Source organism: Pseudophryne corroboree, chromosome 10 (genome assembly GCF_028390025.1).
Source record: "Pseudophryne corroboree isolate aPseCor3 chromosome 10, aPseCor3.hap2, whole genome shotgun sequence".
Classification (NCBI taxonomy): Eukaryota; Metazoa; Chordata; class Amphibia; order Anura; family Myobatrachidae; genus Pseudophryne; species Pseudophryne corroboree.
In genome coordinates, this window is record NC_086453.1 from 39,817,154 (window position 1) to 39,840,780 (window position 23,627).

The 23,627-nt window shown below is 48.1% G+C and overlaps 1 protein-coding gene across 2 annotated transcripts in view; it reads left to right on the forward strand.

Annotated features, from left to right (window-relative positions):
- The window catches only part of USF2 (upstream transcription factor 2, c-fos interacting), a 95,343-nt gene that overhangs the window by 39,772 nt on the left and 31,944 nt on the right, over nt 1-23,627 (forward strand). Inside the window, exons 2-9 of one of the 2 annotated variants that reach the window (XM_063942310.1) lie at nt 209-255; nt 420-535; nt 1,842-1,961; nt 2,875-3,028; nt 3,521-3,608; nt 4,029-4,087; nt 17,217-17,311; nt 21,788-21,919. In XM_063942310.1, coding sequence (XP_063798380.1) covers nt 209-255; nt 420-535; nt 1,842-1,961; nt 2,875-3,028; nt 3,521-3,608; nt 4,029-4,087; nt 17,217-17,311; nt 21,788-21,919 — 811 coding nt within the window. Of the gene's footprint in view, nt 1-208; nt 256-419; nt 536-1,841; nt 1,962-2,874; nt 3,029-3,520; nt 3,609-4,028; nt 4,088-17,216; nt 17,336-21,787; nt 21,920-23,627 lie in introns of both variants that reach the window. The other variant, XM_063942309.1, reaches the window with a different exon arrangement.

Sequence of the window (23,627 nt, forward strand, 5' to 3'; positions counted from 1 at the left end):
TTAGATTGTTGTTCAGTCTGATTTTCCAGTTGATTTTCCCCAGTTCACTACAGTTTGGAACATTGAGTACATTTGAAGATAACTTGTTACTTGCTGACCTCATTCACAAATGGTTTTTCTACGTCAAGAGCCTGAGATCTGTGTGACTTGTTCATTAGGGACTAACGGGCTGATTTAATTTAGCGGCTTTGTGTTTGTTTCTTTGCAGTCACGATAAAGGACAGGAGACGGATGAAGTGGTAGAGTTGCAAGAGGGTAAGTACTGCTGGCTTCTGCTACTGCACAGTGGATAGAAGCGCACTGCGCTTTCCCACTTTTCGCCCCCCGCTATCCGTGAATCTGATGCTTGGTGTTGTTCCTTTCTGCTCGGTACCTTGTATAGACCATGTTATAATCTTCCTCTTTACCCATCTTTGCAGGAGATGAGACCGGCGCGGATGAGCATACAGCCGTGGCCATCGCCACTGTCCAGCAAGCAGCGTTTTCCGACCACAATATTCAGTATCAGTTCCGCACAGAGAACAATGGAGGACAGGTACGCGGTGACTACTGCTGCAGTATACAGAGCGCGTTGGTGTTACTGGGGGTTTACACTCTGCTGCCGCCCTCAGTCGCTCCTTGGTAGAACCCATCCGGGTATAGTCATTGGAACAGCCGCCAGTAATGACCGTGCGGTATTTGGCTGTCACGGTGCAGTAAGGGAGAGTTGTTACGTCATTAGCAAAGTTTTTTGTTTCATTTCAACTTAATTTAAACATTAATTTCAGTTGACTGTGCACCAGGAAGGCAATTTATTACAGCTGTGGTTATCTGGAAGTTGAAGCCGCATAATAATATAATAGACAAATGTGGACTACCACCCTGCCCTACTAAGCCTTAGATTTAGAGCGTCATTACTCTCCTTGCACTGACAGAGGCACTGAGTCACCTGCTGGGCAGTGTCACCCCCAGCTCCCCCTTCCCCCTGCGGGACAGTACGGCACGTAGGTGGGACTAAAGGTATGCTATAGCTGTGAGGCGTAATATGAATAGTGGCCACTAAAGTGTAGCCTAATATTAAATGTAATATTTAAACTGCCATTTGACTACACCACGTGCCCCGTCTGTGATCCCCGGGCCACCCCACATGTGCCCCGTCAGTGGTCCCCGGGCCAACGCACATATGCCCCGTCAGTGGTCCCCGGGCCACCCCACATACATCAGTGGACCTCAGACCACCCCACATATGCCCCATCGGTGCCCCTTAAACGACTGAGTATGATGACACTGAGTGGGCACTCACCCTGGCCATCTATTACTGACACTGAGTAAAGAAGGGATACAGTGAGTATGAGTTTGCACTCACCCTGTCCAGTAGAAGAGTTCTCCTGGGAGCCTAGACTGCGGCCTCTCCATCAAGTCACGGAAAGCATCCATGCACCGGGCCAGACAGGGTGGGGTGTCTCCTGCTACAGCAGCAGGTTGGTACTGCTCCTGATGCGGGGGCTCTGCTCCTCTCTAGGGGGCGCTATGCACCTCCAGTTGCTGGCATAGCCTCTGCAGACAGCAGCACTCCAGCTGCAACTCCATGATGCTCTGCAGCTACAGCAGTTGAGTTCGTCCTAGAAGCAGAGGGTGCACCAGGCTCTCCTGCAGCAGCCGCAACTTCCCAACCCTCCAGAGTCAGATTGCAAACAGGAGGGAGTGTCCATGTACAGAGGGGAGCCGTCACCTACTGCGTAATGAAGGATATGTGTCATTTATTTTATACCATTATACCATTAAATTGTGAGCTTCTTGCATAGAGTATGTTAAGCAGCATGGGGGCTCCTCTTACTCACGCCATTATTGGTCCTCTTCAGGTGACATACAGGGTTGTCCAGGTGACAGACGGTCAGCTGGACGGACAGGCCGATGCAACCGGGGCAGTGAGCGTGGTTTCCACTACGGCCTTCACTGGGGCGCCGCAAGCTGTGGCACAGGTGAGAGATGGAAATGGGCCTTTCCACTGCATTTATTTGGTCTTAAACTACTTGGCCAAGCGATGCCTCTCCATCGGTGAGCTGTTTATTTGTTTAACTTTGGTTCTATTACAGTGGGGTTTTTATGTTTTTTATTTTTCTATTTAGTTATTGAAAAATGTTTATGGAGTCTCTTAAAAAAAAAAAAAAAATGATAAACAGGAGTTGTGTTAATATAGGTATAAACTATTTAGAATGGACTTGTCACGCTCGTGTGTAAGCAGGGAGATCTGATGTATGCGCTGGGATGACTGGCATCATAAATTATAACGCACGTGCGCACACAGGCATTACTACGACCTGTATTAGAGCCTGGTGCTTTCATATGTTCCCAGATCTGCCCAGTGTACAGTTTACAATACAGAATACATGGTCCCATATATACAGGGTAGGTGCAACAGAGCAATATGGCCAGTACATATGCGCTCACAATTTAGCTGACATTCTAAGATGCAGGCCAGTCTTTCATGATTCTCATATGAAGATGAAACTTTATCCGTAATTGGCTGGTGAGGGGACGTCTTCATGTCATGTGATAGGGACTAGTGCAGAGCGGTGGGAGTATAACCATCCCATATGCCACCATGCTGTTCCTTGCTACACTGTATAACTGAGCTTCTGCGCAATATAGTAAAAAGATGAGAGACCCAGTCTGTGTTTTGACAGAATCCACTTTTCCAGTAATGTTCAAAGACAAAATAATACGCAGTAGAAAAATAATACATGTATTGAGGTAATTCTTCAAAACCGCAGACGTATAATAAAGTTGAGGTTTGACTTGTGTATAACTTGTTGTACGCTGCAGTCTTGCAGAGTAAGGGGGGGTTCCTTACTTTCAGTTCTGTTGTACTACTACGGTTTTTCTCGGCTCTAGGCGGTCATCCAGAATCCTTTCAGCAATGGCGGTAGTCCTTCGACGGATGCAGTCAGCGGGGAGGCACGCTTTGCATACTTCCCGGCTTCCACAGTGGGCGACACAACGGCCGTGTCGGTGCAGACCACAGATCCAGCACTGACACAAGCAGGAGGTAAGTGTCGCATACACTTGTACCATCTATTATGTTCCTACACCGCACTCCCAGGATAATTGTTCTGCGATCTAGTTTTCGTCTTGAATTCCTTTCATTTGAGTCCTAATCTTTATGTTCTTACAAGACTGCAGTGATCTTGTATAAGCATAAACTACTTCTATACCTCAGTGTTCATTAGGAAGACTTATACATTAAATGGTAATAACCACCCAGTACGGGTAAATTATTACGAGTATTAGTCTCCTTGGATCGCCTTTTACATTAAGGCTCTCCCATATTGCTTTTTATTTTTATAATGTACAGTGTGCCAAAAATTGTACATTAGGCACGTAGTAATATATGAATAGGCTCCTGTAAAATATATCTGTATAAACGGTAAGTTCTGGCTTTATGATATTTCCCCTCTGTGACTTTATAACATCTTTATAGGTTACAGTATGCTATTTTACAATAACCATATTGATTTTGATTACATCTTCATGTTATTAGGACAATTCTACGTCATGATGACCCCACAAGACGTTCTTCCTGCTGGAACACAAAGGACTATTGCTCCGCGAACCCATCCTTACTCTCCGTATGTACCAAATTGGCTTTATGGAAAACAAACTAAAACCCTAATTGCTTTCAGTAATCTAGCTCCAAAGTGAACTTGTGTAAAGATAAAGTAAATATATCCTATTAAAGGCTAAAGCTGCCCCTCGCCTCTATGGGGGAAATGCAAGTGTTTTGTGCACCGGCGGCCACTAAATGGCACCCGGCGGAGCAATTCAAGTCTTTCTTCCGGTTGAGCACGCACATGCCGCTGTTGCTGACATTACTGTTTTATGTTCTGTCATTTTAACAGGCTGGTAACTAGTACATTTATATTCATAGTATCCCATATATGTCAGTAACATGACTAAATATAAGAAAGCACTTCCTTTAAGCGTTAAGATATTGTGAGCACCAGTTTTGTATGCTCATTTAATGTTTTTATTTTTTCTATCTTTGCTAGTAAAATGGATGGGAACAGGACCCCCCGCGACGAGAGACGCAGAGCACAACACAATGAAGGTAACTGGTTGTCTAAACTCCTCCCACTCTTTCTCATAGGTTCCCCCAGTAGACCTTGCCCACTGCCCCACACAGGGCCTGGTTCAGGTTTGTAAGTAAAGCAAGAAAAGCAAGTAACTGTGTCTGGAACAAACCATTTTGCCATGGACGGGGATCAAATATATTTATATTTTTCTTGCGTCCTCGAGGATGCTGGGGTCCACATTAGTACCATGGGGTATAGACTGGTCCACCAGGAGCCATTGGCACTTTAAGAGTTTGAGAGTGTGGGCTGGCTCCTCCCTCTATGCCCCGCCTACCAGACTCAGTTTAGAAAATGTGCCCGGAGGAGCCGGTCACAGCTAGGGGAGCTCTTCAGAGTTTCCCTAGTAAAAGTTTTCTTAGAGTTTATTATTTTACAGGGAGGCTGCTGGCAACAGCCTCCCTGCTTCGTGGGACTAAAGGGGGGGGGGGGGAGTAGTGTCCGCCCTGCGGGGTCTGAGCCACTATCTCCGCTGACAGGACACTGAGCTACTGAGGGGATCGATCGTTCCTCACTACAGGGGATCGCTCATCCAAGCAGCTTGCCACCACCCCCTTAAAGAGCCAGAAGAAGAGCGAGTGAGTCACCGACCCCCCCAGCAAGCGGGGGGCCGGTGTGAAGATGGCGGCAACAGGGTATGGAGCGCAGTACTAACTGTGCTCCGGGGCTCAGCGGTACATAGTGCGGCGCTGTGAGGGACACCCTCAGCCGGCGCCTACACTGACCTTCCAGCCTGTCAGGGTCCCTGGATCGCTGTCAGCATAATTCCTCAGGCCAGTATAATCTTCTGAAGAGCGGGAAGAAGGCGCCATTTTGGGGGCAGAGCTTCTCAGAGCGGACCCAGCAGCGTTCAGCGCCATTTTCCTGCCTGCACAGCGCTGTCAGTGAAGAGCAAGTCCCTCCAGAACAACTCCAGCTATCTCTCACGGTACCAGGGGGTTGTAGAAGGGGGGGAGGCTGTATACAGGCTGTGTAACCTATTAAGGTACACAGTCAGCGCTGGTGGGGGTCTCCCTTTACCTAAAAAGTGCTGTGTGTGGGTTGGCTCCAATCTCTGTCTCTCTTGCCATTCTTGGGGGTGAAACTCTGTCTGCCCTCACCTGTGTGTGTGTGTGTGTGTGTGTGTGTGTGTGTGTGTGTGTGTGTGTGTAGTGTCTGTGGTCTCCATTAAGCTATGTCCAGGGACTCTGTCATATGCTGCAGAGGATATGTCCTCTCAGGATGATCCCATTCCATGTAATCAGGATTGCACTGTTTTAGCACCGATACCAGCACGGGAGCCTGTGTGGTTATCCTTTATCAAATCCTATGATTTCTCAGATTTCTACTAGGGTTCCACAGAATGAGTCTGCAATTCAGGCTTTACAGAACTCTATGGCAGTCTGGCCCAGTTCTGTTACCTCAGGGCCCCCCGCTGTTTATTCCCAAAAACGTGCTCTTGCACAGATTATGCAAGATGACGCGGATACCAATTCTGACATGGCAGATGGTGAGGGGGATGTGCGGCGGGGGGCTGCATCTCTTGCAATAGGGGTGCAGCTGATGATAGCGGCTATTAGAGATGTGTTGAATATTGCTGATACAACACCTGAGCAGTTTGAGGGGGCTTACTTCTCTGAAAATAAGAAAACCTCGCTAACCTTCCCTGCGTCAAAAGAATTAAATGCTATTTCTGCTGCGGGGTACACTGGGCTCCACAAGTCTGGACAATGGGGTGTAGAGTAGGATCTTGATCCGAGGCACCAACAGGCTCAAAGCTTTGACTGTTCCCAAAATGCACAGCGCCGCCTCCTCTATAACCCCGCCTCCCAGCACAGGAGCTCAGTTTGTCAGTTGGTGCTGCAGTAAGCAGGCACTTAACAGAGGGGCTGCTCCAGGCAGCCCTAAGAAAAGCGTTTTATGAGGTAAAAAGTGAAGACTTCAAGGGCAGCAGCAGGGGTATATGTCTTCTGACATTCTCTGCTGCAGCTCCAGCTCTCACCAGCGGCGCTGTACACTCCCGAGCCCTGGTTGCCGGGTACCTACAGCGGAGGCTCCGGTTTACTTCACGTTAGGCACACACGGCTGGGGCTCTCCAGGTTCGCGTGGCCGCGCTTCGGGAGGTGGTAAGTGGGACCCGGTCTTTATCGCGATCCGGCGCGGTCAGTGGGAGGCGGGCCGCGAGCGCTGGCGGTGGACACTGTGGATACAGGCGATCCCACTAGATCACCAGGGCATGGGCGCAGGTCAGGTTTTCACTTAAAACCGATTTTAATATCGCCCACAGTACCCGGTGGTTTTGCCGGCAAGGGGGATAAGGCTTAGACCTGAAGCCCCTCCCCCAGCCCCAGGGTGCCATTTTCAGCAAGTGTTCCTGCCCTGGAGCTGCATCTCTCTTTTCCTCACTCCCTGTCAGTGTCTGCAGCGCCATTACTCCTCAGCTCACTGTTCCTGGGACTGCCTGGGCAAATCCTCCTGTGTACCCGCCTGGTTGTCATCGCTGTGACTTTACATGACACTTAAGTATTCTACCTGCCTTTTTAGTCAGTGTTAGTTAAGAAAGAGTGCACTTAGTCAGGGTTTTATAGTACATTTACCCTGTGATATACATCCAGTTCTTACTGTGTACTCTTATATCTATCGTTATATAGCTGTGTAAGCTAGTCCAGTGCAGTATTATTGTTAGTAATAACCTCTGCATTGTACAAACTGTGACTATTTGTGTGTGCATTTGATAGCTGAGTGGTGTCCATTTCGTGTCTTTCACTCAACCTGCTATCCCTATATTCTATAACCTGAGGGGGCTTGGTGCGTCAGGTTATATCTGATATAGGATTTTCACAAAGATATACTGTATTACGTATTTTTCTCTGTGATTTTAGTCACCATATCTCTCCTTTATCTCTGCTGGTGCTGACTACACTGCGCAGGGGTTTGAGTTTAGGGATATAGTGCTGCTAATAATTGTACTGTGTTACCTCATACTGCAAGTTATATCATGTCTGCTTCTGAGGGTAACGGTTCTGGGGCAGAACACACTGCTGGTGTTGCTGAAGCCACAGGCACAAATGGGGAGAATATAGCAGCTGTGGGCTCTGGTTCTGGGGGCTCCTTGCCCCCCAGTGGGACAGTGGCAACGGAGGCACATACTGACCCTCTGTGGGCCGCTTTTTCCACGCTTCTGCATACGCTAGTTCATAAACTTAACACCCCCTATGGGACCCCCAATGCCGGTACAACCGTATGTGGTCCCTGCAGCTAACCCGCCTTGGGCGGACGATTTATCTGCTCAATTAAAGAAGTTGAACCAGTCCCTGACTACTAAAAAGTCTGACCAACGCTCGCCTAAGTCCAAGAGGTCCTCTAAGCGAGCGCTCGTCTCCTCACAATCCACTGCTGTCACTGACACCTCATCTGATGAAGACAGCACATACACTGACCCCACAGGTTCTGACTCCGATACGGCTGATGGGGAGGGTAGTTCACATGTGGATGTTCCTGATCTTTTGGAGGCTATTAAGTTAATTCTGCATATTACGGACGATCCCGAGCCATCCGTTCCTCCTAAGAAACCAGATAGGTTCAAGCGTCAGAAGGTGATTAAACAAGTTTTACCTCACTCTGACCACCTAGTGGATATACGTCAGGAACCCTGGCAAAGCCCGGGTACGAAGTTTGTGCCTCAAAAGAAGATGCTGGCTTGCTATCTACTCTCCCCAGAGCTGTCTAAGAATTGGGAAACGCCTCCAGTAGACTCACATGTGGCTAGGATGGTGGTTTCCTCAGCTCTACCTGTCACTACCGTTACGTCTCTAAAAGAGCCTACGGATAAACGTGTCGAGGGTTGTCTAAAAGCGATTTACACCCTCACGGGTGCTACACAAAGGCCCACTATTGCAGCTACATGGGCGAAGCAGAGGCTATTGAATAATGGGCCTTGGAGTTAGAGGCTGAAATCTCCTCTGACCATGCTAGACAATGCTTGTCATATATTGTCACAGCTTCTCGCTATATTAAAGAGGCGGCTTCTGATGCCGGTATCCTAGCAGCCAAGGCCTCTACTATGTCAGTCCTGGCTCGTAGGATATTGTGGCTGAGATCCTGGTCTGTGGATCTGGACTCTAGAAAAACCCTGGAGGTACTCCCTTTCAAGGGGGATATTCTGTTTGGGGAGGTCTTAAATAAGATAGTAGCTGACTTGGCTACTGCCAAAACTGCCTGTCTGCCTAATACAGCTCCTTCTGTGTCGAAGGCCAAAGGCACGTCCTTTTGCCCCTTTCGTCCTTCAGGTAAAGCAAAAGGTCAGGCGTACCATAAGCAGGCCCGCAATTCCAAACCTGGTAAGCCGAAGCACAAAAGAGCCTGGGCTGCCTGTCAGCCAGCAGCCAAGACTGATAAGCCTGCCGCATGATGGGGCGGGCCTCCCCCTGGGGGATCCCAGGGTTGGGGGCCTGCTTCTAGGGTATACCCAGGAATGGTTGAAGACCACTTCAGATGCCTGGGTACGGGTAGTCGGCACTCGAGGTTACGCCATAGCCTTCAAAAACCGACCCCCTCATCGATTTTGCCAGACAGACGTCCCGTCGGACCAGACAAAGGCAAACACTCTGCATTCGGTGGTACAGACCCTCCTGGATACAGGAGTCGTAGTACAGGTGCCTCTTGCTCAGAGGGGCCGGGGGTACTATTCTCCACTGTTTCTAGTCCCGAAACCGAATGGGTCCTCCCGGCCCATTCTCAACCTCAAGGCACTGAACAAATTTGTGAAGGTTTCCAAGTTCCGTATGGAAACCCTTCGCAATATAGTTCTGGCCTTGGAACCTGGGGACTACATGGTCTCCCTTGACATACAGGATGCTTACCTGCATATTCCTATAGCAGTGTCTCATCAACAATACCTGAGGTTCGCTATTGGCAACCTCCATTACCAGTTTCGGGCGTTACCTTTTGGTTTAACAACGGCTCCGCGAGTCTTCACCAAAGTAATGGCGGTGATGACGGTGGTACTCCGCCGTCAAGGGGTCAGGATACTGCCGTATCTGGACGACTTGTTAATCCTGGCAAATTCCCCAGATCTTCTCCTGCGTCATCTGGATATGACTGTCTGGTTTCTACAAGCCCACGGGTGGCTCACCAACTGGAAGAAATCCTCCCTGGTCCCTGCTCAGAGCATGGTGCATCTGGGAGCGCTGTTGGACACTCACAACCAGAGGTTGTTCTTGTCTCAGGAGAAAGTCCTGAAATCTCAGGACAGGATTCGTTACTTCTCGTCCGCAAGTGTCGATACATTCGGCAATGCAGGTGCTGGACCTCATGGTGTCAGCATTCGACATGGTGGAGTATGCTCAATTCCATTCTCGCCCCCTCCAGAAGCTGATTCTAGCCAAGTGGGACGGCCTGCCTCACCGGATCAGGTCTCACATGATCTCTTTGACTCCGGAGGTCCGTCTGTCGCTGCTCTGGTGGCTCCTGGACCGACAGTTGTGCAGAGGCCGTCCCTTCTGGATATCCAACTGGGTCCTGTTGACGACAGATGCCAGTCTAAGAGGTTGGGGCGCGGTGCTGGAGCAGCACTCCTTGCAGGGTCGGTGGACCAAGGAGGAATCTCTCCTCTTTATCAACATTCTGGAATTGAGGGCGGTTTTCAATGCCTTGAACCTAGCCCAGCATTTGATTCAGAACCGTTCTGTTCAAGTACAGTCGGACAAAGCCACCACAGTGGCTTACATAAATCATCAAGGCGGCACTCGAAGCTGTTTGGCAATGAAGGAAGCCTCACGGATTCTACGTTGGGCAGAACGCCATCTACCAGCAATATCGGCAATATTCATTCCGGGAGTCCTGAATTGGGAAGCGGACTTTCTCAGTCGTCAGGACGTGCATGCCGGCGAGTGGGGCCTGCATCCAGAAGTGTTTCAACTCCTCGTGGAAAGGTGGGGTCTTCCAGATGTGGATCTGATGGCGTCTCGACACAATCACAAGGTTCCGGTCTTCGGAGCAAGGACAAGGGATCCTCAAGCAGCATTCGTGGATGCGCTGGCAGTGCCGTGGAGGTTTCGGCTGCCGTACGTGTTCCCTCCGGTGTCGCTCCTGCCCAGGATAATTCGGAAGTTCAAGCAAGAAAAAGGAAATCTGCTTCTCATAGCTCCGGCGTGGCCCAGACGGCACTGGTTCCCAGACCTGCAAGGCCTATCGTCAGAGCGTCCACTTCTACTTCCACAACGCCCAGACCTCCTCGTTCAGGGCACCTGTGTCTACCAGGACCTAGCCCGGCTGTCTTTGACGGCGTGGCTCTTGAAGCTTCCGTCTTAAGAGCTAAGGGTTTTTCTGAACAGGTCATTAAAACTATGTTGCGGGCCCGGAAACCGGCCTCTGCTCGGATATACCATCGGGTCTGGCATTCCTACTTTGGTGCGCATCTAACCATTATGACTCTTCCAAGTTTAGTACAGCCAAACTTTTGGCTTTTCTACAGCAGGGCTTAGATTTAGGCCTGCGTCTGGCCTCCCTCAAGGTTCATATTTCTGCCTTGTCGGTGTGGTTTCGGAGAAAAATTGCGACTTTACCTGATGTTCATACTTTCACTCAGGGTCTGTTGCGTATCCAACCTCCCTATGTCCCGCCTGTGGCTCCTTGGGACTTGTCGGTGGTTTTGGAGGCGTTGCAGGAGCCTCCATTTGAACCTCTTGGTTCAAGCTGACCTTAAGTGGCTTTCCCTTAAGGTGGTGTTCTTGCTGGCTGTTGCCTCTGCTAGAAGAGTGTCGGATTTGGGTGCCTTGTCTTGTAGTTCCCCATATCTGATTTTTCACCGTGACCGGGCGGTTCTTAGGACTCGTCCCGGATATTTACCTAAGGTGGTTTCTTCGTTCCACCTTAATCAGGAGATTGTGGTTCCAGCTTTTTGTTTTTCCTGATTTGTCACCCAAAGAGCGGTCTTTGGATGTGGTACGGGCTCTCCGTATCTATGTGAAGAGAACTGCTTCTATTCGAAAGTCTGATACTCTCTTTGTTTTGTTTGGATTTCACAAACGTGGCTGGTCTGCTCACAAGCAGACCCTGGCCAGGTGGATTAGAATAGTGATTGCGCATGCTTATATGAAGGCTGGTCTGTCAGCTCCTGTTCACATTACGGCCCATTCTACTCTGTCTGTTGGACCTTCTTGGGCGGTCTAACGCGGTGCGACCCTTGACCAATTGTGCAAGGCGGCTACGTGGTCCTCCGGGAACACGTTCATAAGGTTCTATGCCTTCGATACTGCCGCTTCCCAGGATGCTTCCTTTGGACGCTGGGTTCTTGTGCCCGCTACAGTGCGTCCCCTCCCATAAGGAACTGCTTTAGGACATCCCCATTGTCCAGACTTGTGGAGCCCAGTGTACCCCGCAGCAGAAAACGAGTTTTATGGTAAGACCTTACCCTTGTTAAAACTCTTTCTGCGAGGCACCCTGGGCTCCACAAGGCGCCCACCCTGACGCACTTAGCTTCTTTGGGTTGATATGGCATTAGCCGCTGACACTTCTCTTGTCGTGAGAGTGTGGTGTATGTGGCTACTAACCGTTGTCGTCTCTTTTCCTGCTACTGCATTGGGCTGGTTAACTAAACTGAGCTCCTGTGCTGGGAAGCGGGGTTATAGAGGAGGCGGCGCTGTGCATTCTGGGAACAGTCAAAGCTTTGAGCCTGTTGGTGCCTCGGATCAAGATCCTACTCTACACCCCATTGTCCAGACTTGTGGAGCCCAGTGTACCTCGCAGAAAGAGTTTTAACAAGGGTAAGTTCTTACCATAAAACTCGTTTTTTGAAAAAGCATGGGAAAACCCTGAGAAAAAATTCCAGATCCCTAAAAGGGTCCTGGTGGTGTTTCCTTTCCCTGTGGAGGATAGGAAAAAATGGGAAAACCCGCCCATCAAAAAAGGTGGTTTTACCTGTTCCAGGATCCACCGCCTTGAAAGAGCCGGCTGATCGTAAAATTGATAATACGCTCAAATCCATGTACACGGCTTCAGGGCCTATACTACGTCCCACTATTGCCAGGGTTTGGATTGCCAAAGCTATAGTAAAGTGGTCAGTCACGTTGCTTGAAGATTTGGATACTATGGATAAATCTGATGTTGAATTGTTTTTGCATAACATTCAGGATTCGGCAGGGTTTCTGGTAGAATCCATGAAAGACCTGGGTTCAATGGCTGCAGGAGTTTCTTCCATGTCTGTCTCAGCTCGTCGAGGACTGTGGCTGCGACAGTGGTCTGCCGACGCGGAATCCAGGAGAAGTATGTAGACCCAACCCTACACAGGCCAGGCTCTCCTTGGGGAAGCGTTAGATGCGTGGATCTCCATGGCTACAGCGGGTAAGTCACCTTTTCTTCCCTCAGCTGCACCTGTTATGAAGAAACCTTTTTCTTCAAGCCACGAAAGGCCAGACCGTCCAACACCACCTTTAGGGGAGGTCGCCCAAATCCAAGAAACCTGCTGCTGCGGGTTCCCAGAAACAGAAACCTGCTTCAGGTACGGCAAAGTCCTCCGCATGACGGTGGACTGCACACCCCGGAGGTGGGGCTGGTGGGAGCGAGACTCAGGCATTTCTGTCACGTCTGGGTGTTGTCCGGCCTGGATCCCTGGGTGCAAGATATCGTGGCTGGAATTTCAAGATCTCCCTCCTCACCGATTCTTCAAATCAGGCTTGCCAGCTTAGCTCGCAGACAGGGCTGTCCTAAAGGCAGCCGTCCAGAAGTTGGTGGAGGCACAGGTTATTGTACCGGTCCCTCCTCATATGCAAAACAAAGGTTACTATACGAACCTTTTCGTGGTACAAAAACCGGATGGTTCGGTCAGGCCCATTCTGAACCTAAAATCGCTAAATCCCTTTCTGAAGGAGTTCAAGTTCAAAATGGAGTCTCTAAGGGTCGTGATATCAGGTCTGTAAGAGGGGGAAGTCCTGGTATCCCTGGATATCAAGGATGCACACCTCCACATTCCGATTTGGCAGCCGCATCAGGCTTATCTCCGATTCGCACTGTTGGACTGTCACTATCAGTTCCAGGCTCTGATATTTGGCCTCTCCACAGCACCAAGGGTATTCACCAAGGTGATGGTGGAAATGATGGTTCTCCTCCGCACACAGGGGGTGAACATAATTCCATATCTGGACGATCTGCTGATAAAGGCATCGTCCAAGGAGAAGCTGTTAGAGTCTGTCCTTCTCACAACCTACCTGCTCAGGGAACACGGTTGGATCCTGAATCTTCCAAAATTAAATTTGGAACCAACCAGGAGGTTGTCCTTCCTGGGAATAATCCTCGACATGGAAGTGCAGAGGGTGTTTCTTCCAGAGGAAAAAGCGTTGGTGATACAAGCAATGGTCCGGGATGTCCTGAAGCTAGCCCGGGTGTCGGTTCATCAGTGCATTCGCCTTCTGGGAAAGATGGTGGCCTCTTACGAGGCTCTACAGTACGGGAAGTTTCATGCTCGTTCCATCCAACTGGATGATCTGGACAAGTGGTCGGGATCCCATCTACATATGCACCAGAGGATACGTCTGTCACCAAAGGCCAGGATTTCACTCCTCTAGTGGTTGCAACTACCTCACCTTCTGGAGGGCCGCAGGTTCGGGATTCAGGACTGGATCCTTCTAACCACGTATGCAAGTCTCCGGGGGTGGGGAGCAGTCGCTCAAGGGGAGACCTTCCAAGCAAAGTGGACAGGTCTGGAAGCCGGCCTGCCGATAAACATTCTAGAACTAAGAGCCGTCTACAACGGTCTTCTCCAAGCGGCCCATCTTCTGAGAAATCGGGCCATTCAAGTGCAGTCGGACAATGTAACGACAGTGGCTTACATAAACCGACAGGGCGGAACGAAGAGCAGAGGTAACAAGAATCATCCTCTGGGCAGAAAAACACGCGTTGGCGCTGTCAGCAATCTTCATCCCGGGAGTAGACAACTGGGAAGCGGACTTCCTCAGCAGACACGATTTCCGTCCAGGAGAGTGGGGCCTCCATCCGGAGGTGTTCAAGGAGGTAATAGATCTTTGGGGTGTACCTGAAATCGACATGATGGCCTCTCGTCTCAACAAGAAGCTTCGGCGATATTGTTCCAGGTCGAGGGACCCGCAAGCAGTGGCGGTGGACGCCCTAGTGACTCCGTGGGTTTTCCAGTCGGTGTACGTGTTTCCACCACTCCCTCTCATTCCAATAGTGCTAAAGCTCATAAGGAGAACAAGGGTTCAAGCGATCCTCATTGCTCCAGACTGGCCAAGAAGGTCTTGGTACGTGGATCTTCTGGATCTACTGCTAGAAGAGCCAAGGCCTCTTCCCCTTCGGGAGGACCTGCTACAGCAGGGGCCGTTCGCCTATCAAGACTTACCGCGGCTGCTTTTGACGGCATGGAGGTTGCACGCCAGATACTAGCTCGGAAGGGCATTCCGAACAAGGTTATTCCTACCCTGATACAGGCTAGGAAAGGAGTAACGTCTAAACATTACCATCATATTTGGAAAAAATATGTATCTTGGTGTGAGTCCAAGAAGTTTCCTACGGTGGAGTTTCAATTGGGACGTTTTCTCCTCTTCCTGCAAACAGGTGTGGATATGGGCCTGAGGTTGGGATCCATAAAGGTCCAAATTTCGGCCCTATCCATTTTCTTCCAGAAACAGTTGGCTGTCCTCCCTGAGGTTCAGACTTTTTGGAAGGGAGTTCTGCACATCCAACCTCCCTTTGTACCACCTACGGCGCCCTGGGATCTTAACGTGGTGTTGCAGTTCCTCCAGTCGGACTGGTTTGAACCTCTACAGGAGGTTGAGGTCAAGCTTCTCACGTGGAAGGCTGTCACTTTGTTGGCCTTAGCTTCTGCTAGACGTGTGTCGGAGTTGGGGGCTTTGTCCTGTAAGAGCCCCTACTTGATCTTCCATGAAGCTAGAGCTGAGCTCCGGACGTGTCCGTTCTTTCCAAAGGTTGTGTCGGCATTTCATATCAACCAACCTATTGTGGTGCCAGTTGCAACTGGCTCCTCAATTTCATCAAAGTCCTTAGATGTTGTGAGGGCTCAAAAAATCTATGTGAGGAGGACTGCTCGTCACAGAAAATCGGACTCGCTGTTTGTCCTGTATGATCCCAAGAAAATGGGGTGTCCTGCTTCTAAGCAGACGATCTCTCCCTGGATCAGGTTCACTATCCAGCATGCGTATTCTATGGCGGGATTGCCGTGTCCTACGTCTGTTAAGGCCCACTCTACTTGTAAGGTGGGGTCTTCCTGGGCGGCTGCCCGGGGTGTCTCGGCGTTACAGCTTTGCTGAGTGGCTGACAGCTTTGCTGTCTGGGTTGAACACGTTTGCAAAGTTCTACAAGTTCGATACTGTGGCCTCTGAGGACCTGAGGTTTTGTCAATCAGTACTGCAGGAGCCTCTGCGCTCTCCCTCCCGTTCTGGGATCTTTGGTACATCCCCATGGTACTAATGTGGACCCCAGCATCCTCTAGGACGTAAGAGAAAATAGGATTTTGGTTACCTACCGGTAAATCATTTTCTCGTAGTCCGTAGAGGATGCTGGGCGCCCGCCCAGCGCTTCGTGATCCTGCAGTGGTTCTTTAGTTCAGTACTGCTTAATTCTGGGTTAAGTAATGTTTTGTTACTTGGTAAGTAACCTTGTTCAGCCGTTGCTGATGTTTCAAGCTAGTTAGCTTGGTTTGCCTTGTGTGTGAGCTGGTGTGAATCTCGACACTATCTGTGTAATTCCTTCTCTCGAAGATGTCCGTCTCCTCCGGGCACAGTTACTAGACTGAGTCTGGTAGGAGGGGCACAGAGGGAGGAGCCAGCTCACACTCTCAAACTCTTAAAAGTGCCAATGGCTCCTGGTGGACCCGTCTATACCCCATGGTACTAATGTGGACCCCAGCATCCTCTACGGACTACGAGAAAAGGATTTACCGGTAGGTAACCAAAATCCTATATTTTTTTTTATGTGAAGGGTAAATGCTGGCTGCTCTTGCATGTAGCCCACAAATGTTAGCCAGTTTTTTTTTTAAACTGCAATTTAGATTTCAGTTTGAACACAGCCCACCCAAATCTAACTCTCTCTGCACATGTTACATCTGCCCACCTACAGTGCAATATGTTTTTTTTGGGGCAACTTTTTTACTTTATTTACAAACCTGAATCAGACCCCCGCTGTGTGTTCTCCTTTATGTTTCCTCCTAGGTAACAACTTTCTTAGAAGGTGCCTTGTGTGTGACAGCCTGTAAACATGCACCCTATTACACCAGATGTACCGTATATACTCGAGTATAAGTCGACCCGAATATAAGCCGAGGCACCTCATTTTACCTCAAAAAACTGGGAAAAATTACTGACTCTAGTATAATCCTAGGTTGGGAAATGCACGTGCCAGGGGTTTTCATGCTCAGGGTGTCATGCTCGTTGCCAGGGGTTTCATGCTGTAGGTGTTATGCTTGTTGCCAGGGGGTAATGCTTGTTGCTAGGGCTGTGCCCCCAGTGCCACATATACCCCCAGTGACCGATATCCCCCCACAGTGCCAGATAAAAACATGCCCCCCAGTAGTTGTGCCCCCTCTTTCTTTGCCCCCAGTAGTTGTGCCCCCTCTTTCTTTGCCCCCTGTCGCTGTGCCCCTGTTGCCTCTTAGAAACACACACACACAAAATAATAAAAACAATACTTACCACTGCCCCGCTCCTGCTTCCCGACCGCTTCTGCTCCGTCCGGCCGCCCGCTCCTCTCTATGGCCGTTTCTCCCATAGTAGCGCCGCACAGATACTAGAGGTCAATAATGACCTCTAGCGTCTGTCCCTGGAGCCGGCTACAGCGGACGCCCACACAGCCCACAGCATCTGCTGCAGCCGTGAGCTGACTCGAGTATAAGCCGAGGGGGGCTTTTTCAGCATAGAAAAATGTGCTGAAAAAGTCGGCTTATACTCGAGTATATACGGTAAATGGAAATGACATCTCTTCCTAAATCTGTCCTGCATGCTACCTGCCACAGCCCAATGCTTCTATCACACACTTACATGGCTGCTAGGGAGGATGGTGCATCTCTGTCTTGCTTCACACTAATTGCACAGATCCTCCTAGTTTACTGATATTCGCTGAAAGGTGTAAAACGATGGGATTTCACTTTCTTTCTTGTAGTGGAGAGAAGACGAAGAGATAAAATTAATAATTGGATCGTCCAGCTGTCCAAAATCATTCCAGACTGCAACACGGAAAGCAGCAAAACTGGAGCGGTAGGAGGAGCCGCCCTATCCAGTGTCTGTACAGCCTTCTAACCTATTTTATTGCGCACCTGTCACTTACACATCAGACAGCCTATATATACATCTTTACTGCTGTAGACCGCTTCGTACACATCGGCACTAGCTATCTTCTATATGTTTGTGTGTATATAGATATAGATGTTTTATATATAGAGAGAGATATAATTAAATGAGGAAGCCATCTATGGCATGAGACTCCAAGATGCTTCTGTTTGTCTCCGAATGATCATGTGATATTTGTGTCACAAGATCTTAGGAACACACACAAAGCCAACTTATGTAATACGTGTGTCATTAGTGCGGTATGTACAGTACAGGGGCATAGGCGCAGTATAAAGCTTATTTATATATATATATATATATATATATATATATATATATATATATATATATATATATATATATATAATATGTCATTATTGCAGCAAGTACATGAGTGAGGGAGAGGCACACTATGGTCCTCAATCCGAGTTGTTTGCTCGATAGCTGCTTTTAGCAGCCGTGCAAACGCTAAACCGCCGCCCTCTGGGAGTGTATCTTAGCTTATCAGAAGTACGAACGAAATGATCGCAGAGCGGCTACAAAATAATTTTGTGCATTGTCAGAGTAGCTCCAGACCTACTCAGCGCTAGCGATCACTTCAGACTTTTCAGTTCCTGTTTTGACGTCACGAACACGCCCTGCATTCGGCCAGCCACGCCTGCGTTTCCCCAACCACGCCCGCGTTTTTATCTGGCACGCCCGCGTTTTTCCACACACTCCCTGAAAACGGTCAGTTGACACCCAGAAACGCCCACTGCATGTCAATCACTCTGCGGCTACCAGTGCGACTGAAATGCTTCGCTAGACCTTGTGTGAAACCACGTCGTTCGCTGAAATAGTACTTCGCGCCTGCGCATTGCGGCGCATACGCAGAAGTGCCGTATTTTTGCCTGATCGCTGCGACCGGAATCTGCTAGCAAACAACTCTGAATGACCCCCAATGTGCAAATTACTACAAACTGCTATTAGGTTTGTGCATAGTAACTATCAGTGTGACACAAATGTACAATGACAGCAGCTACCCTTTACGATGATTGTATTAAAGCGTATCCTTCCCTATCTTGGGTAAGAAGTCCGTTGTACTGTAGACGCGCAGACAGTGTGAGGTTGTGTAAGTAATGCAGAGCATCATCTTTTGAAGTTGTAACTTTTTAAGTTGGCGCTCGAACTGCTTTAAGCTGCTTTATTAGCATGTGGAGATTCCGCCTTTCGCCTCACACTGCCTCCATTCCTAGTGTAGATTTGTCAGCGTGCCTCCTCCGTGATATAATGGGTCTGGAAAGGCAGCTCACCAGGGGACTAACCACTTTCCCTTTTAAGGCAGGATGGGGAACCTTCGGCCCTGCAGCTGTTTAACTACACATCCCAGCATGCCCTGCAACAGTTTTAGCATCGCCAAATAGAAAAACAGTAGCAAGGCATGCTGGTATGTGTAGTTCAACAACAGCTGGAGGGCCGAAGGTTTCCCATCCCTGCTTTAAGGCAACAGATTCACAAAAGAATAAGAGACAATTTGGGAAGCGCCTTTTCTAACCCAAAAATGCTCAAATTTGATACAATATAATACTATTTATTAAAAGACAATAACTAAAATTATAAAAATTATATTCAACTACAATCCAAAATGCTGTGTGTGTATATATCTAAATTATAGTTCAGTCCTAGTCCTTATAGATGGTATAATCACAAATGCATACAGTACCCAGACTGGTACTTAGGCAAGGCAGCTGGTGTACACCCAGTAATGCCCCAGTGGGCCCGCTGGTGGCAGTCACTGTGGTCCACGCTGTGTTAAACACCTCCACGGGTAAGTGTTGGGATGGTAGTCTATTGTATAGCTGATTAAATTTGATATGCTGATTTCTGGTTCTCGGATGAGTCCCGTACAGGCATAATAGAGCAGTTGCCGGCTATGAAGTCCACTGCTCACAGACTTAAAATACACTGATGGTCCGGTCCCCAGACGGAGGAGTAACAGGGGGCAATAAGGGGCTCAGTCCGGCCACACTGCTGTAAACAATAAGTAGCTGCATAACTGAGCCGGATCACAAAGACCGTTCAAGCACACAGCAGCCGCTTGCACCACCGCTAAGACTCTGTGGCTGGGATCCGGATAGGGAATTTCCTAAGGATGCCGCAGTCCGTTGGTAATACAGCAAGACTCACCGAGTATCTTTCGTAGTGTGTAGGGGAGCGGCAGCAGTTACCAGGTGTAGATTCAGTCTTGCAGTGCGTGGTTCCAGGGCAGGTTCATTGAAAATAGAAGCGGCTTGTGTGTCTGCAGGGATCAACCATCTCGGTGTGCGAGGGCAGAGCCGGCCCTAACCAATATGATGCCCTAGGCAAGATTTTGGCTGGTGCCCCCTAGCACCACCGCTGGTTCTGCCTCTGACCTTGCACCTCTTTCCCAGCACCATCACCCCTCACCCATAACAGTCCTTATTTTGGTGTTTGTACCCCCTATATTTTAAATAGGAACAGTTCGCACATTTGGCGCACAGCCCAAAAAGGGGTGTGTTTTTGCTGGCAAGGGGCATGGCCACACAATAGTAATCCCAATTCAAAATACGCCACACAGTACTGCAACTTTATTCACATTTGATCATGCGATAGTGTCCATAATTCATATTACATCCCACAGTAGTATCACTTTACCTTATAAACCCTGCTACTCACAGTAGAGCCCCTTATTCACATTACATCACACTGAATTGCTCCTTATTCACATTACACCACACCCTATTGCTCTTTATTCACATTAGATGACATAGTAGTGCTGTTTCTATATGCAACGCCACACAGTAGAGCACCTTATAGACATAATGCCACACAGTAATGCCCCTTACACATAATACCACACAGTAATGCCCCTTACACATATGAGACACATTATTAATGTCCTTATAAACATAATGCGCCTTACACATTATGACAACCCTTATTAATGCCCTTTTACGCATAATGTCCCTTGCATATATGCCGCACATTATTAATGCCCTTATACACATAATGACACACAGTGCCCCCTACACATTTGCTGCACATTATTAGTGCCCCTATACACATAATGACACTCATACAGTAGTACCCTGTTACGGGTCTGGGACTCCAGGTCGACAACAAAAAGGTCCACACACTTTAGGTCGACACCAATTGGTCGACACACCTTAGGTCGACACCAATTTGTCGCCATGGACAAAAGGTCGACAGGGACAAGATCGACATGGAAAAAAGGTCGACATGAGTTTTTTATGTTTTTTGGGTGTCGTTTTCTTCATAGAGTGACCGGGAACCCCAATTAGTGCACCGCGTCCCCTCGCATGGCTCTCTTCACTCGCCATGCTTCGGGCATGGTGCCTTTGCTCCGCTCGCCACAGATTACCTGTCCAATCGTAGTCCACGTGGATCGTTAAGTATGAAAAGGTTCCAAAAAAGAAAAAAATTGTGAAAAACTCATGTCGACCTTTTTCCATGTTGACCTAAGGTGTGTCGACCAACTGGCGTCGACCTAAGGTGTCGACCTTTTTGTTGTCGACCTGGAGTCCGGATACCCCCTGTTACACATATGCCGCACATTATTAATGCCCTTATACACATAATGACACGCATAGTGCCCCTTACACATGTTGCACATTATTAATGCATTTTTACATGACACACATAATGCTCCTTACACATATTCCAAACACTACTGCACAACCAACCCACTCACATGCACACAGCCCTCACACTAACCTGTGACCTCTGCCTCTGCTTGGATACAGATGTGTCCACATAAATCTTGCCTCAATGCTAACGTCGGGCACCTTTTTTTTTTCATTGCATTGCTATGTGGCTAGGATGCACAAGCAGCTTCTGCTGATTAAAATGATATGCAGCATGCCTATATTCTGTTTGAGACTGTGGCTGTATCTGCATATGAAATGCTACATACAGAATATAGGCATGCCAGATATCACTTTAATCAGCAGATGCTGCTGATGCCCCTAGGCATACCAAATGCCCTAGGCAATTGCCTAGTTTGCCTATGACTATGGCCGGCTCTGTACGAGGGTAAAAATTTAGCACCGTTCCAAGTGTCACCCTTGTCATCATCAGACTAGGCGCTGCATACCAAAGGTAGGTATGGATACCCTCTTTATACATTCATCTTAAAAAGTAGCTTCTGCAATATTGTGAGCTTAGCTAGTATTGAAAATAAATGCAGAACCCTAATCCGCAAGAAAAAGGAAAAGGGGGTAAACCATGTAAATTTATCATTTGTAGCTCAGATGTCAGCTTCTCACATGTTCTTTCACTCAGATAGCCCTACATATTGCTCTGTTGTGCTTTAATAATGTCAAATCTGCTACCCCCCTTGAGCGACGCTTATTAAATTAATAAATATCCTTTTGCCGGCTACAGCAAAGTAAAGGCGGAATCCTCTCCAAAGCCTGCGATTACATCCGCGAGCTGCGCCAGACCAGCCAGCGCATGCAGGAAACCTTCAAGGAGGCGGAGCGGCTCCAGATGGACAACGAGCTGTTGCGTCAGCAGGTGCGTTCTCCGTGTACCATTATACCATGTCTTTGCATACAGGCGCTGCCAGACCCATTTCTTGGTAGATGTGATGAGAATGAAAAACGTTTGTCAAACAAGAATATCGTATCCTATATGTAATGGGGAACTTTGAACGTAATATTGTCACCTGCCTTCCCGTTAGGACACAGGTTGAGCCTCCCAAATCCAATATCCAAAATATTCCGAAATCCAAAAAATTTTGAGCGTGATTCCGATAGTAACACCTGTGCTTTCTGATGGCTCAAAATACACAAACTTTGTTTCATAACCCCAAATGATTAAGAATATTGTATTAAATGACCCTGTGTGTAGAAGGTATATATGAAACATGAATGCATATCGCGTTTAGACTTGGGTCCCATTCCCAAGATATCTCATTATTTTAAGCAAATATTCGAAAAACATTTGGAATATTGGAGGTTGAACCTGTATTGGTTTTCTTTAGTTGTGTAGATGAGTCTAATACATAAACGTACAGCCCCTGACTTTATCAAAACAAAGCAGAGTTGGTTTTGTATTGTGGACTTGTAGCGTGGTCTGGTGATATTGCTGTGGGTGGTGATAACACAGAGGTAGTGTAATTGCGGCCAGTGATTCGTGGGGTGGTACAGTAAGAGACTAAAACAACTCCCTCTGATACCCTTCTTCAGGAACACTGTTTCTACCATAGATAACCGGTGATTACTAGCTATATGATTACCACATTCCTACAGAGTACAAAAACTTCAAGGACAGCGAAGGGAAAAATAAACATTAAAATTAATTGTTTTTAATAACCCATATAAAAACATTCAAATATGCCATATTCTATTTGATATAATTAAAATATGCAATTCATACCATATTACTATCTTTTGTTGCCAACCAGAGAATATTAAACACTCCTAACTATGTATAATAGCATGCAGCTAAACACTTAACCTGAGCAATCTCATCCAACCCTATTGTCACAATTGTAACCTTTTTCGTCAGTCTGCTACAATAGTAACTGATGTTAGTGCCTGTGTAGCTGTTTAACAACCCTCCATTTATATTTCAAGTAGCAGTTCTTTGAGTGCACAATTGGTTAAAAAGCGGTCTCCACACGGAGTTTCCCCGTATGCTTAAGCTGGTATTGGATGATACTTTCAGCTTTATAGTCATTCATAGTCCCCGCTCATCAGTACCATAGGAATGTTCATCTACGTATTAATTTGCAGCTTTACACGTGCTTAAATACCTCTCCCGGCTGTCGCCTTCAAAACTAGCCTTATCCGGAGTCCACCGTATGATGGATAACAGGTAAGATGTCCAATCCTTTACATGTGTAAATAGCTGCCTCTGGCTGGCCGGCACTTACTTCGAGTATCCAACTCTCCCTTGCAGTAAATATGACAAACGCGTTTCTCCGCTTAGAGTTCCGTCAGCGGCTTCATCAGTGACTATAGACACTGATGAAGCCGCTGACGAAACTTTAAGCGGAGAAACGCGTTTGTCATATTTACTGCAAGGGAGAGTTGGATACTCGAAGTAAGTGTCGGCCGGCCAGAGGCAGCTATTTTACATGTAAAAGATTGGACATCTTACCTGTTATCCATCATACGGTGGACTCCGGATAAGGGTAGTTTTGGAGGCGACAGCCGGGAGAGGTATTTAAGCACGTGTAAAGCTGCAAATGAATACGTAGATGAACATTCCTATGGTT